Consider the following 15665-nt stretch of genomic DNA (forward strand, 5'->3'; position numbering starts at 1 on the left):
TATATATTAACTATACTGGGATTAAAATTTAAAACTTCTAAAAACTAAACAGAATAAAACAATACAAAATAAAAACAAAACAAAATAATATAACAAACGTAATAACATAACATAACATAACATAACATAACATAACATAACATAACATGTGGGTGTTGTTGAGCCACAACTGCTGAGTTAAGAACAGAAAAAAGATGCTTGGGAGCAACTGGGAAGACAAATCAAATCAGAGAGGAAAAAGATGCTGGGAAAGTAGCTAAAACTGGGTACCATCACAGAGCACAAAATGGCATGCAGCTCAGAATTGAGACTTTGAGGAGAAATTCTAGATCCCCGGATGTGGTGAGAAATCTGGAAAATCCTGTACAGGCAAGGGGTCAGCTAGCCCAAGAGAAATTATTCTAGAAATGACAAATTCGAGCACCTTTGGCTGCCTATTTTAATCTTGTGTCCTTATCATTGCCAAAAGGCTCTTCCCAATGTCCTTCGAAATGTCTCCAGCATTCCTTGAAGCCTGGTTTGTGCCTCTTCAATACTCCTTAGACACAGAGAGCTTCTGCTCAGCATCCTCATTTCAGAAAATTTCATCAGCCTGAAAATGGTCATTAGGCTGCCTCTTAGCATTCTGTCTTCTAAACTAAAGCAATTCATACAAAAGCTGGACGGCCACTTAGGGGGAGGTTACAAAGAAGATTCCAGCCTACAAAGTGAACCAGACTAGATGGTCCCCCAAGATATTTCCCAAACCAAGAGCTTTTGATTCAATTCCTGTCATCTTTTTTGTGAAGTTTTCCATCAATTTGTTCATTTTTGTCACTGTATCAGTCACCTGTCCAATTTCTCCATATTCTTTTAATATCTTTAAATATAATATGCACAGGAACAGTTTCTCACAATATAAAACAAAGCCTCATTAATTCAGAATAAGTCGGAAAAGTCATGTCCCACTAAGAAACCAGTAAAAAGTATTTTCAATTCAAACAATTGTCTCCTACAGAACACTACATAATAGATATTGATAAACAAAATGATAAAGTTAATGAAAGATGGTGACTTACAACAACTTTATTTTTATGGCACTTTATACTTTTCAAAGTATTATTCCATCTTATTTTGCCAATTTTACTCAGTATATAAATGCAATTTATAGGTAATAGATCATCAAACCTATATCAGAAAGGCTTGAATTATTCTGCTAAACTTGAACTTTTAACTCAATATGAATTATATATAATTATTCCAAGTCTGCATCAGAGCAGTCTGAATTAATGAGGTTCTGCTCTATTGTAGCTATTATAAACCTGACAATTTTATGGCCATCTTATATCCCAGGGTGTCATTTCCATCCACACATTAGTAATACTGTTTCTTCATACAGGAACTTTTGTCATAACAGAGCATTCCACTTTAAAGAAGCTTCACCAAGTAAATTATCTTATATCTCAAACACCATAGAAATGTTTTACATGAAAAATGTGCTAAGATTTCATTATACTCTCTAAAAATACTTGCTTTGACTTAAAATGAGCATCAATAAGGAGGATATCCCAAGATGTTAAGGACTCAACATGTCACAGAAATTATCACCTGTTTGTTCAGGGAGGAAAAAAGAGTCATAATTAATCCAATTAAGTAATGGAGCTAAATCAACACATGTATAAACCCAGACACAGAATCCTCTAGTTGAGTAACCTGGTGACCCTGAGAGGGTCTATGAGAATCTTCACCATGTTCACGTTCTTCTTACACCTGTGGTTGGAGCCAGAACAGTTTATTGTCTTGTCACAATGATCAGAAAGACAATGCCTTCACCTACCTTAAAAAGTCTTAAAATGTTAGCAACCATGATGGACACGGAGCTTGCTGCAGCACCTATGACACCAGAAATCTTGTCAGGCTTGGTGAAAATGGGTGGATCTCCATTAGCACACTTCACGTCAGAAGCGTCTTTCTCTATCAATGCCTGCACGAATGTTAATGACTGCTCCAAAGCATACGTGTCCCTGGAGCACGTGTCAAGGATCCGGACACCCAGAGTAATATTGGAGAGGAGATCAGGGTCCTTATTAATCTGGTCGATTGCATAAAGCATGGCCTCCAGTCTGTGGATCCCCTTTTCCTTCTTCAGCTCCCCGCAAGGTACCCCTCTCTCTCCCTTTGCGTGGACAGGGAAGAGACCCCCCAAAATGATGTCCCCATCCACTCGTATGGAATGGGCATACTCCTGGCTGTGAGTTCTTTGCATCATTGTGAGGATCCAGTAGAACTTGGCCGTCAGGAGGAAGAAACAAGGGCAAGAGGCTGATCGCTTTCCCTCGCATACCATTTTCTCCACAGGTGGTGTTGCAACCCAAGACCCAGAGTTTATTCTTGCCACAGAAGAAGGGGCACCACCAGAGGCTGCACCTTCTGGAGGCTACCATCAGGGCCCATGGGGGAAAAGGCTCTGTGGGTTTCAGCAAGTTTTCTTGATTTCAATGTCACAGTGAATTTCCATCAGACCCCTAAGGTTCAATTTTATTTCCATATAAAGTCAACTTGCCTGGAATGGTGCAAAAATTAGAATAACAGCTGAGGTTCTGAAGGTGGGATGAGGTCAACAATTCACGTCCTTGAAGTCAGCCCTGTAGCAGAATTATTCCTGGGAGGCAGGGGGAGGGAAAAACAGGGTTCAGTTCAACGGGTCTACATTTTTCATATTTTTAAGTTCTGTTTACACCAACCTCTTTTTTTGTTTGTTGTTTCATTTCCCCTATTCAGTGAGAAACTAATTTTTTTTTGTCCCCCTATGATTCTGAACACCTGGCTGCACTGCATCTAAACAGAGAGATTGATGACACTTTTGGAGCAAGGGAAACAGAAAAGTATCAGAAACTAGGTTGATTCTCCCAAGCCAGAGAGTATTTTTATTTACCATTTTATTTCAATAAATCCAATTTCCATGAGGGTAAAAATCCTGTGATTGATGGCACTATTTCTTTTCAAATCTGCTTTTACTTTTTACAGCTGTCTGAATTTAGCATTTAAATGTTGTCCACAAAATCATAATGAAAGTTTATTTTCTGTGATGTATTCAACAAGCCAGTCATCTGTTAATTTCATTTTTTTGGTGCCTCAGATTGCCCAGTGGGAAAAAGTGATTACTCAAACACAAAAGAAAAGAAAGAAAGAAATCCACCCGAGGAGTCCAAAATGTATAAGTTTTATAGCTTGTGAAAAGATTTAACATAGAACGTCAGCTATTTCATATAAATTATCTCATTGTTCTCTAATAACAAAACAAAGACTTGAAAATGAAATACATGGGGAGGGTTATGTGTGAAGATATTGCTATGAATTTGTTGGAGTGGAAGCAATGGGTATGCTTATAGTTCTGAAGTAAACACTCTTTGATCCTAGAATCACTAGGAGCAAATCAGAGCTGGAGATCAATTGAAGAGCTTCTTAATTTTGTCTGACTCAGTGGGGAAAGCAGTTATTTCATCAAGATTAGAAATAACCTAAAGTGAAAACATCTACCAGCAAATCTATAGAAAAAGTTTGTTCTAGGACCTTCAATCCTAAAGAATTCCATGAGATTCTTTCAAAGGACTTTTGAGGAGGTTTAACTGAAAGCAAAAACTGACTTAACATAAGGGAATCTGATATTTGAAACACACGTATAATTAAGAGAATAAACAACACCAACTTGTTTTGGCAGGATGGTTAATTGAAGGCTCGTTTCTGATGTATATATGTTTGAAGCCTGAAATTTGGACAACTCTCCTCTAACCTAGCCAACCAACATCTGGTTGTATTTTCCATTCACTTGTTTAATTTCCAGTTCATAAAATTTTCATTCCACACTCCCTGTCCCAAAGGAAAGTATACTGCCTCCCTAGAGGATAACTGAACATATGTCCAAAAGCTTTCAGAGAAAGCTGTACTTTTCTTCAATTTCAGATTAGAAAAGGGGGGTTCGTCATAGCCCACTGCCCTGGATTTCTGAGCATATACCTGGAGTACACTCAGAAATACAGCCAATGGCCCATTCTGCTGATAGGGTTCTATTCTGCCTATGACAAGCATCCCCTGCCTCCTGGCACAGGCTAAGCCCTAGATTCCCTCTATCCTGCCCCAAAATACTTAGTCCTTTTCTGATTTTTCTCACCACTTGAATGATATTCCCTCATGCTCCATTCTCCTAGCAGCTGCTTCTCCCTCAGAAAATCTGTGATTTGACAATAGCCTGACCTCAGGCATTCCACAAAAGGAAACACTTAGAAAGTTAGCTTGACTTCCTGGATAAAACCATTTAAGTGAGGGACCATAAATTACATCAGCCACCCATTAAGAGACGTAGGATTATGTTTTACAGTTTCACAAGGAAGACCCGTTGTAAGACAATAAAACCTCATTAACTCTGATCACTAATTCAGAGCTTGAGACCAAGTCCACATGGCTAGGCTGACCCTTAACGTACCCCTTCTGACAGAGCACAGAGTAAATGGATATGTGAAGGATAAATGTTTAAAGGGAAAAAGAAGGGGAAGGGCACCTGTTGTTCTCCAAAGACCAGCCTTTCTTCATTACACCAAGCCACTCCTAAGTACTTAAGAGAATAAACGGTTTTCAATTACACAAACATAAAAACAGTCCATCTGTTAATTACAAATCATCCTTCCCTGCTCCTGTGGCATTAACCCAGTTCCACTGGCTGTACAGTCCTGGAATTAATAAAATCGAGTTTCTTATAAAAGTATTTGTGTTTGTAATAATTTCTAGTCTTTTCAGCATCTCATCGGTCTGTTTAGAGATTTAAGTTAAGGAGAGGTTGAGGATGAGCAGCAGTGAGGCAAGAATTCATTTTATTTAGTGGATGAATGCACTTACATGGAAAACAAGAGGTTCCATCTTGGTTATTATTTATTGGACAGCTCACTTGAATTTTTGCTTAAGTTCCCTCCTCTGCAGCATAGAATTATTAGTACATGACCTCTCTAAAGCTTGGCTTTCTTGTCTGTAAGGGGATGACAGAACCTGTCACGCAGCACACACAGAAGACACAGTACCTGGCACAGGGTACGTGCTCAGTAAACAGGAGTTGTCATTGCTGATTTAGTCTGTAACTCATTTTCCACAATGCAGAGCAACTTTTTCTATATTTGCCTAGTTGGTGAGGTTTTTACTGAATTTTGTCACTTTAAAATTAAAATCAGAACTACTTACAAAATACTGAAATATTGCAGTTATATCAAAATCTGATACGTTGTCATAAAAATCAGACTCTCGACAGCTGAAAAGGTTTAGTTTCCCTTTTAAATTCTAAGGAAAAAATCTATTTCAAAGTTTGTGGAAAACCACATAAATTCAGTTTCATTGTATAATCTTACATTGCCTAATCTTACTCTTATGCAATTCTTGTGAGCTTCAATCTAAACTCATCCTACTTGGGCTCCATGAGTTTTAAAGAAATAATGACCTTTTTGTACTATAAAACTAAATAGTTCTACTTCATGCTTTGTGCTAGATTTAGAATAAAACAGTTTTTCTCTCAAACGGACCTTCCTCTGGGAATGGGTACAAACTTCACCTGGGCTGACGGACTTCTTCAAGGAGGTGTGAGGTCTGCAATCCTGAAATCAACCTCTGAGGGGAGCAGATGCCTTGCACTATTTCTGAGCCCACAGGAAGGGCTTCAAGATCTTTGAGAAGGCTGAACCATTAACCCCCGAAGCCCTTTCTGTTCACTCCCTTCCAGACAGTCTTAAGTATAAGGAACACCATCATACATCATTAGCACTTCACCAAAAGTCCCTGCTGGCCTGGGGAGAAGACCTCTGGCTGGAACTTGAGTCTGTGACTTCCTAAGAGTGCTCTGTTTCCTGAAAGGCCAGCAGTAAGGACAGCTCCTCAAGGGCCAGGACCCTGAATTCTGCTTCTCTTTATTGTCTACACACCTTCTCTTCTACCAAAGTCCCAAGTGTGTAACACAGTGGCTCATGAATTTTCATACACCCATCATTAGCTCTGGTAGAAATGAGAAAAGAAAGGTTGAGTATGACCCAAAGCCCTGAGCTAGTAAATGGCACCACAGTCAAAATCCTCAGGCCCCCAGGACGGGTCCTGTCCTTCAGAAAGCCCTCAGTGCTGCAGAGACTGGCTGTGAAAGCACCAGTGAGGATGAAGGTGCTTCCCCTCCACTGAAAGCTTACAGAAATGTGTAGATCTTCAACAGGTAGCCCTTGAAGAAAAATAATGTGCTAATTAGGAGGAGACAATCTGGGGGCATTTCCAGGGCAGGGTGATTTCCAAATCTCTCAAAGGGTTGAGAATATCAAGTATAGTTTGTCCAAACCTCTGCTTCCAACCAGGGTTCCTGGCGAACCTGACGCCAGGTTGAGAACAAACCCACCCTCCCACATGGGACCCATCAGGTCTGTCAACACGTCCTCCTCCAGCACTTGGCAAGTGCTTTTAAGACACGGTATGGTAAAATCCTCACTGAGGAATATCATTAGCCAAGAATTGTGATTTTTTTACTCCTAAAAGGGCCAAACAGCATCCCTATGCTGGATTCCATTCAGCTCTTTAACAAAAAGGTTAAGCTGAATATTGTCATCAACTCAAAATGGCAAATCTAGCAGTTTCAACTGAAACTGCCCACACCTGCAAGCTCTCTTAGGTTGCTTTAGAAAATGCATCACATTTGTCTATCGTCTCCCATGCTACGGCATGTGTGTGTGGCCCTAGAATCTTGAGGGTGCCCCAGAGCGCGGATGGGCCAGGCAGAGCCCTCCCCTGGCAACAGAGGCCTGGAATTGGATCCTTGTTTGACGGTCACCGGCTGGCGACACTGAATATGTCACTTCGTCTCTGTGTGCTTCCATTTCCTCATCTGTGAAATGAGTGAGATGGACCATGTGATCTCTAAGGTATCTTCCAGCTTCCCGTTCTGAGATTCTATTATTTAATAATAAGGGAATGAGATTACGCTCAAACACCAGAGCAAGGCTTTGCCAGCTGAACACAATAACTGATTTTGTTTGCAAGCTGAGTGACTTCTTCCCATCAGTGAGAGAGGGTTGTGAAAGCTCTTCTGTACAAGCAAGCCCCATATTAAGAAAATCTGATACATGAGCAGCTCAACTTACTAAACAGATAAATTAGAAGGTGATTATTTGCATTACAAAAGAATTCACCACAGGTTTCCCTTAAATAGCTAAATCCCCCATGCATTTAAAATGCAATCTGATTTAGCAGAATTCAATTTGTGCAGTTTTTTTCAATAACACAGCTATCGCATAAAAAGACCACAGTTAAACTAATGAGAAGCCACTTTTATAGTATGTATCTTATAAGAAGAGGGAAAGGGAGTGAAACCAACACTTATGGAATGCCCACAGTACACCTGGAGCCTCACACACATGATCTCATTTCCTTCACAAAATACACCTGTAAGACTGGTATCACGGCCCCCATTTGGGATATGAGGAAACTCAAAACAGAAAGAATATATGAATGTGTCCAAAATCTTGGGCCAGAATTCAAGTGCAGAACTGCTGCTATGTTCTTTCCCTTACTTCATGCCCCTTGGGTTCAGGAGACCATGATGGATATTGTGGACATGAGAGTGGTATCCTGGGGTCCAAGAGGTCCCTGATTCTAATCCCTCTCCCCCTGTACTTGCTATATGGCATTGGGCAAGTCACTTCACCTGGGACTAGTTTGTTTCTAAGCTGAGGAATGATTCCCGGCCACCTTCCAAGACTGTGAAGTCAAATGACATAATAATGTACATAAAAGTATTTCATAAACTGCCAAGTGCCATTAAGAATGTACATGGATACTATTAGTTTAACAATCAGTCCTAGAACTTAAATATTTTACTTGTGTTTTATGTTAGAAGACCTGGAAAACCACTTTGCCATCACACTCAGAGCTGGCCAGACCCTAACAAGTCATGTGTCTAAGGAATCAAAGGAGACCAAAGGAAAACTGGAAAGAAAGACCCAAGAGGGAAAGTCAATGGAAGTGCAATATCTGACCTAGAGAACTGAAGGTCGTGGACACTTGAAGCATCAAAAGGGCTATTCTGAAGGAAGTGGTGACAAGATATTCTTCAGCAGTGAAAAGAGGACAATAGGAAACCTTCCTAAGTTGTATATAGGATATAATGCCCAGCTTCTAACATGAAGGTCATTATCACTGGAAAAGTTAGCCAAAAAACAGCCAGATTTCCATCTTTAGACATAGTCATGCCTGGAAAATGTGAAATTGGCAACACACATGAATAATCTCCACATTCTCTTCTTGGGCTCTCCCATATCTTCCCACTTGTGCTCACCTGTTCCTTCCTCTCCCAGACCTGTATCTCCTCCCTCCCTCAGGACTGATGTGTCCTACAGGTTACACTCTTAAGACCTGGTTCTCCTGTTACCTTGGCCCTCGCCAGGGAGTGAGCTGATTCATTAACAGGTATCAAAACCTAAAGATGCATTAGTGTCATCCCGCAACTGGAACATCTACATTTATAAGACAATTTCCAAGAGATCCACAATTTCTTTACCAAAGAAGGTAAAGAAATAGGTAAATAGGTAATGTAAAAAATAGGTTAAAATAGGTAATGTAACAAACCAAAGTCAGGAGTTATCATGAATCAGGAGCCTCTCGGCAGTGTCCCTCAAATCACTCCATTAGCAGTACCTACCACTCAGAAGGCAGGTCCTGGGATAAGAATACATCATGCTCAAGGTTCTTAGTCAGTGAATTTATCACAACTTGTCAAAGCACCAAGTAGAAATGAAAATCAAAACATCTCTCTGAGCCAAGAAGAAAAAAGGAAGGAGGGAGAGGGAAAGGAAGGAAAAAAGGAAGGGAGGGAGGGGGGGAATGGAAAGGAAAGGAAAAGGAAATCAAATCTAAATTCAATTCCTAGCAGACAGAAAACCTGTTCTTGTGATAGAAACAATGTGATCCAGCTGACTCTCTGTTCACATCTTCTCCTGGAACAACATGGCATGACCGTCCCTCCTGAGAAAACTACATGTGTGAGTCTGATGCTGTACAATCAGATTCTATCAAGAAAGCGGCAAGTTTCCTGAACCTTTGAAAGCTAGCCTATTCTGCAGGCATGGAGATATGGCCAGGTTTTTGCTATGGATTCAGTTAAAAGATAAATCCAAGCAGCATCTTCTTTTTAAGATACTGAGACAGAGCAACTCCACTTCCCAGATTAAAGGCCAAGGTCCTCTTTATGTTGGGCATTCTAACTACACGAGGAAGATGGTAAGAAAGAAACTTAGAAGGAAAAACATCATTGCTACCACTAGTGGTGAGCCAGAACCTGTGTGTACAGTGAGTATACTGTGCCTCATGCCTGAAGACAATGGAACATTGTTACACAAAGATTGGCACACAGTGTTGCCAAAATGAATGCCAGCCTGTTGTTTGCTGCATAAATACCAATTAAACGAGCCCCATAGCAGTTCCAACCTGCTCAGCTAACTTTGAAAAGAGTACAATCTCTCCACACCTCTAACTTTCTCTTGCACTCATTAGAGTTCAACTCTTCCTTTTGTATTTAGATGTTTTTAGAATTATTCAAGTAGTCATAATTTGCAAAGGAAGCATGGTAGGGCAGAACTAGCCAGCACAAACCAAACAGAACAAATAGAGCCTAAATAACAGCAAAGACCTGTGTTCTCAGCATCTTTTTTTTTTTTTTTTTTTTTTTATTCTGGGTAAATCTCCAAGAAAGCTGCTCCTGAGCTATTGCTTCCCATATTCCCGATTTAAAAGCAAGAAAGCTCTCTCTTTATCTCAGGTATGATGCAACCTGTAGTTGACTCTGAAATAGGAAAATGACATTTAAAACCCTTACTTCATTTTCCCTGATGGATAAGGCTTTTCTCTTCAAAATTATCAAACCACATATTTTCAAGAACCAAGCAATGAATTTCACACAGCTGATTCTGTCTCCTACAGAGATTTTTCAAGACATTATTCACAAGCAAGTGACCAAGGTAAACTAAAGTGGTTTCTGTAGCCATTTGCAATTATTGACAAACAATTTCATAACGGAAAATGGAAATTACAGTCAAGTGCAATAAGCTGTTTATCCAAGATCTACCTGCTGGTGGCTCTTTTCTCTTTTTATTTTTTTTTTTTTCTTTCCAGCAAAATACAAGCTATTATCAGAACGCATTTCTACTGTTTATGATACTTCTTGTCAATATCTCCACCACCAACCCTGTTTTCCAGTTCTGGCTTTGTACTCAATCGCGGTAGTGGCCGAGATGGTAGCGTCCTCCTGGGTGTCCAAGAGACTCCCATGCCATCAGGTCTGTGGGAAAGGATCACCCTCAAATGGCAAACAGGGCATTCCCTTCCCAAGCAGGACTAGCTTCGGGGACTGAGGGGTTTGGGCTACTGTAGCTGGCTGGTGGGTCTATTTTCACCCCCACCATCCCGGGAGCACAGACACTGTCTGACCCCAGGCCCTGCAGTTTGGGCCACTAGGGAAACAATTCTTCAGGGAAGCGTGGGGGTGCCGTCTTGCGCAATTGGGCAACTCTCACACCCCTCTGCATTTCATGTGCACCAAGGGAGCATGTCATACAGACGGGTTTTTTGTTTGCTTTTGGGTGTGTGTGTGTGTGTGTGTGTGTGATTCTGTTATATTTTCACCAACTGTACGAACCTCAAGGGATCTCTGAGCTGCTTGGCAGAGCAGATGGGCTCGCTACTGGCGTGGCTCAGAGGGTTCTCTACCTCCGACTCTGTCTCTACCTAGATCTCAGCCTGCAGCCACTCACCCCTCCCCCGCTCGCCACTTCCAGCTGCATCTTCCTCTTTCTTCTCAGTTCCTTAGGCTGTTGAACCCGGGCTCCCGGTAGAGCCCAGGGCCTTAGAAGTACCGGGTTTCTCTTGCCTTTCCCGCGCCGCCGGGGTATTCCGGCGCCGCCCCAGCCCCCGGGCGCGCCGGGGGGGATCCAGCCTCCGCGCGCGGCTCGGCCGGGAGCGCCTCCCCCCACCCCACGCCCCACCTGGCTTGCCCCGAGCGCCCACGCCCGCGCGGGCCCGCGCGAAACTGGGGCCACGCTGGCTTCAGGTGCTTCGGAGGAGCTGTCGGGCGCATCTGCCTTCGCTTTTTAAGCTCAAGATCCTAGAGACCATTCCTCCTTCACCGCCCCCCCCCCCCAACAGGACAGGGAACTCCAGTGTTTTCCCAAAAGCCACAAAAGGGGGGCCGCGGAAATCCCAACCTCGTCGGGCTAACTCGGAGAACACGAAGTGAAGGCAGAAGTGCGGGGATGGAGGGGCTCTGGAGAACCCCAAACCACCCGGCTTCTCCCGCGACTCGCGTCTTCCCTGCATGATGGGTAGACATTCCTCCAGCCCCACTCTCAAGAAGGCGGGGGTTACCCCAACTCATCCCGGAAGCCTCTAACTTCGGAAATCCCTCCCGCTAGATTTGCAGAACGGAGGTACCTCGTCATCTCGGCGGGGCAAGTCCGGATTCCGCCAGGGCAGGTCCAGGAGGTCACCCAGGGCAGGCAATCCGAGGAAGAGCGCTTTAAAATCCTGCCGCCGCGCGCCCCAGCAGAGCACCCTAGACGCTCCTGCCCCCTAACCGACAGCCTTCAGTCTCTCATTCGCCGACTAAACTTTTGGGGGACCACATCTGCAAGACTTGGGAGTTCCCAGCTAAGCCTTCCTCTTTTCTGAACCTCTTCACTGGAATGTCATCATGGGCGGACTAGAGGGGTAGTAGCTGCCTGGTTCTTTGCAACGTAAAATCAACAGATACCCAATCAAGCTCCAATGCCCGGCCAGCCCCTCGCCCCCTGGTGCCCAGTCTCCCTCGCCCCCAGTTCCCGTCACCTCCGCCCGCCACTTCTCTCCCAGACTCCGGTGTGCAAGGCCATGTACTTGTGCCCAGGAAACACAAATCACCAAAGTGATCGGAGAAGAAACGGTGCACCTGGCTGGCTGTCCACTGAACGGTTTTAAAGGAGAAAACGGAAAGGGGAATAAAGCAGCGGGATCTCCTCTTTCCGCCAGCACCATCTTTGGGGGGAGTTCGGGGGTGGGGGGCGTTTCTCCCCGTGGTTCGGCACTTGCTCCGCTTTTTCCTCTTTCTGCCGCTCGGCGCGTCTTACCCTGCTCCCCGCAGAGGGCGCGGCGAGGAAGCCCGCGGGGGGCCCGCAGCTCCATGTCAGCGCCGCCACGGCCGCCGCGTGAGGCAAGCACCGCGGCCGCACTTGTGGCTGGTCTCTGGGCTGAGGGGGCTGAGCTGGCCCGGCCGGCGCCAAGTGTCTTCCATGTGAATAACAAATACTCCCACCGGCGGCCGCGATTGGTCTGCGCCCGGCGCCTCCCGATCCTCCGCCCGCGGCCATTCACCCGGCGCGGCGCGGGGAGCCAAGGCCGGGATCGCGTCCGGGATCGCCAATCGCTTCGCGCCAACCAGTCCCCTCCAGAAGCAGGAGGAGGAACCCCGAGGGGCGGGAGCCCCTGGAATTCGGTGCCTCCGAGCGGCCCCGGCGCGGGCAGGGAGAGGGACGCTCGGCCGACGGATTCCCCTCCGCGCTACATCACCTCAGCCCGCAGAGACGCCGGGACCAGAAATGCCAATAGTTCTCATAAAAAACCACCCCCACCCGCCCCGCCCCCAACAAAAAAAAAAAAAAAGGGAGGACTCAAAGACGGGGTGGGGAGTGGCGGGGAGGGGAGAGGTGCGGGCGGATGGAAGGAGGAATATGGCTGTGAGGGAGCTGAGCAGCTCCGACTGCCTGGCGAGCCCGGACCCGCGCGGGAAGGCGCCGCACGACGGCCACGCGGAGCCTGGAGTCAGGACCGCGAGCCTGGGGTCCGCCTCGGGGAGCACGGCTCCGAAAAGGGTCACCGGGAAGAATACATGGTCGATGGCGAGTGTCCCGCCACACGCTTTCTTTTCGGGGATGCTCAAAGTAAAGCCCGCCAGCCGCGCGGTTCCCCTGCAAAGTTTACCTCACGCGGCGCTGCCGTTCGGCCATTTGTCCTGCCCGCAGCTCCGGCGATCGTCTCCCCCACCCCCGCCCCCGAGGGTTTCGGGGGCCGCCTTCTACCGAGCCCCAGGAGCTCGAGCATGGACATCAGACGGTCCCGCTGCGGGCACTGCGCAGGGGGGGGGCGCGGGCGGTCACGGGGACCGTCGTGCTATGGAGCCGATTCTAGCAGCCGCAGATACGGGGCGGGAAACTCCTGAGGCGCCGCGCCGCGCGGCTCCTCGGCTTCTGAGGGGGAACCTCGGGATTCCCTGCGCCTCCAGCCGAGGGAAACCCGCGGGCTCTACGTGCACAGTCCGGCGGCCCTCCCCTGAGTTATCGCCCAGGCACCGCGCACCTGCCCGGGCGCGCGCGAGCGGGAGCCCCTGGCCGCCGGGCGCCGGGGGAGCGGCGGTCGGCGCCGCCTTGTGTTGGTGAGAAAGTTCCATCTAGAGGCGGCCGCGCGCCACTGCAGCCGACACCCCAGGCCGGGGCTCGCGCCCAGGCCGCCAGGTGAGCCTCTCCCCGCCGCCCAGCGGGTGGCGTGGCAACGCTCCGGGACGGGAGACCCGCCGGCGGGCGACAGGGAGGAAGCAGAAGGGGAGGACAGACCCGTGCGAGGCAGCCCCGCTTCCCCCTTTCGGCATCCCTGCAAGGAATTTCAACTTCCCGAGCGTAAGGAACTTCATGAGCAACGCAAGTACCTTGCAGTATCCGGTCATGTTGCTTATCCTGTCCCGGCTTCTTTTCATCCTCACACCGACTCCGTGAGGTGATCGAGATAATCTATTAAGTCCACTCTACAGACGAGGAAGGGAGCCAAGGCTTAGAGACACAGCTGGAAAGTACTAGAGCCAGAAATCAAAGCCGCCTGGCTTCCAAACCCCACACACACTTCCTCCAGGGGGTTGTTGCTTTTCCCAAAACTTGCATTGGCGTGTGAAGTTTCCACTGAGGAGACAGCTGTCCCTCCCTGTTTCATAAAGCCACCCTCTTTGTGGCTTTATGAAAAGTCTACAGGTTTCCAGCTCAGAACTCTTTCCCCTTTAGGGGCGCCTGGGTGGCTCGGTCGGTTGAGCGTCCGACTTCGGCTCAGGTCACGATCTCGCGGTCCGTGAGTTCGAGCCCCGCGTCGGGCTCTGGGCTGATGGCTCGGAGCCTGGAGCCTGTTTCCGATTCTGTGTCTCCCTGTCTCTCTGCCCCTCCCCCGTTCATGCTCTGTCTCTCTCTGTCCCAAAAATAAATTTAAAAAAAAAAAAAAAACGTTGAAAAAAAAAAAAGAACTCTTTCCCCTTTCACTGCCTTCCCTTCCTATCCCTCTCCCATCTTCACATGAGGACGATGTGATTGCAGAACCATTATTTTATGATCACAAACACCTGGAGGGAAGAAGGAGGCTTTGGAGAAAGACGGCTGGGCTGGGTCCCCGTCCTCAAGTTGCTATACAGGGAGCCTCAATTCACTATGAATGTATAGCACAGCCTTGAAGGGAGTGACCAGCAGGCTGTACGGCCTGGAGCAGAGGAGGTGTTGGGAGAAGCCCTGATACAAAGATCAGATTAGGGGCTGGCTAGGCTCATCAGTCACATGTCGGCACATGAATCTGGGGAGACTTTCTTAGCAACAGGCAGGACTCCCTCCTTCTCTTCCAGAAGTGTGCCTTCTCAGCAGCCTGATTTCTGTAGTAGACAGGCCACCCCACCCCAAACCGCAGACCAGTGATGTACGTCTTAGCAGTTATCACAGGTAACGCGGGTGTAGGAGTCGCTCTCTAAACCCTTTACTATGTGTGCGTTAATACACTTGGGGGATGGAGACATCAAGGAGCGGGCAGGGAGAGCAAGCCTAAAAATGTTCTGAGCCCACGGAGGGGCTGACCACACCATGATCTCCAGGGTCTGCTAAAGGCCGGCTGTGGGCCCAGCAGATTGTTGCGCCAGGGCAGGCAGGGAGGACAGCACCCTGGCACTCTGGCGGGCCCATTGCAGAAATGAGGCGAGCACAGCTGCTTGTGGCTTTGGAGGCCTGGCAAGGCTAAGTGAGCTGCTCAGGGGAGAAATGCCTAATGAGCCTACTTTGCTCCTTTGCCTATTGATTGTCACCTGCGGAGAACTGCTGTCCTACAGGCACATCACTGCCTCTATTTTTTTTTTAATAAGCACGACTAAGTTGCTTTTTTTATGTTTATCTATCTTGAGAGAGAGAGAGAGAGGAAGCATGAGCAGGGGGCAGGGGCAGGAAGAGAAAGAGAGACAGAGACAATCTTAAGCAGGCTCCATGCTGTCAGCAGAACCCCACTCGGAGCTCGATCTCACAAACCATGAGCTCATGACCTGAGCCTCTTCAAGTGTCAGTCATTTAACCAACTGAGTCACCCAGGTGCCCCTCGCTGCCTCTTATGGTGCAGCCCTCTGAGAGATGAGCAGAATTGATCTCCCCTAGGGAACATGTGTTTTGCACCACATTTAATTCTTGAAACTCAGAATGGGACCATCATCCCAATTCTACATGGAATCTGATCAATAGAGAACAGATCCATTGTACATCTTCCGGAGTGTTTTCAATGAGTTTATCTGGTGGCCCCAGAGCAAGTGACATAAGCTCATACACAGGTTATAATCTACCCAGACTGACAGCAGCATCAGGGCAGAGGAA

The 15665-nt window shown here is 46.8% G+C and overlaps 1 protein-coding gene across 5 annotated transcripts in view; it reads right to left on the reverse strand.

The window, feature by feature from the left end:
* Positions 1-13363, reverse strand: part of GRM8 (glutamate metabotropic receptor 8) — a 759243-nt gene extending 745880 nt beyond the window's left edge. For 2 of the 5 annotated variants that reach the window (XM_060633020.3, XM_060633025.3), the window contains exons 1-2: positions 12994-13362; positions 1817-2641 (exon numbers count right to left, since the gene is read on the reverse strand). In XM_060633020.3, the coding sequence (XP_060489003.1) occupies positions 1817-2326 (510 nt within the window). In that variant the 5' untranslated portion in view covers positions 2327-2641; positions 12994-13362. Of the gene's footprint in view, positions 1-1816; positions 2642-11472; positions 11902-12143; positions 12577-12993 lie in introns of those variants that run through there. The other 3 variants (XM_060633021.3, XM_060633022.3, XM_060633023.3) reach the window with 3 other exon arrangements.
* Between the last annotated feature and the right edge of the window lie 2302 nt (positions 13364-15665).

This window comes from Panthera onca, chromosome A2, assembly GCF_046562875.1.
Source record: "Panthera onca isolate mPanOnc1 chromosome A2, mPanOnc1 haplotype 2, whole genome shotgun sequence".
In the NCBI taxonomy this organism is placed as follows: Eukaryota; Metazoa; Chordata; class Mammalia; order Carnivora; family Felidae; genus Panthera; species Panthera onca.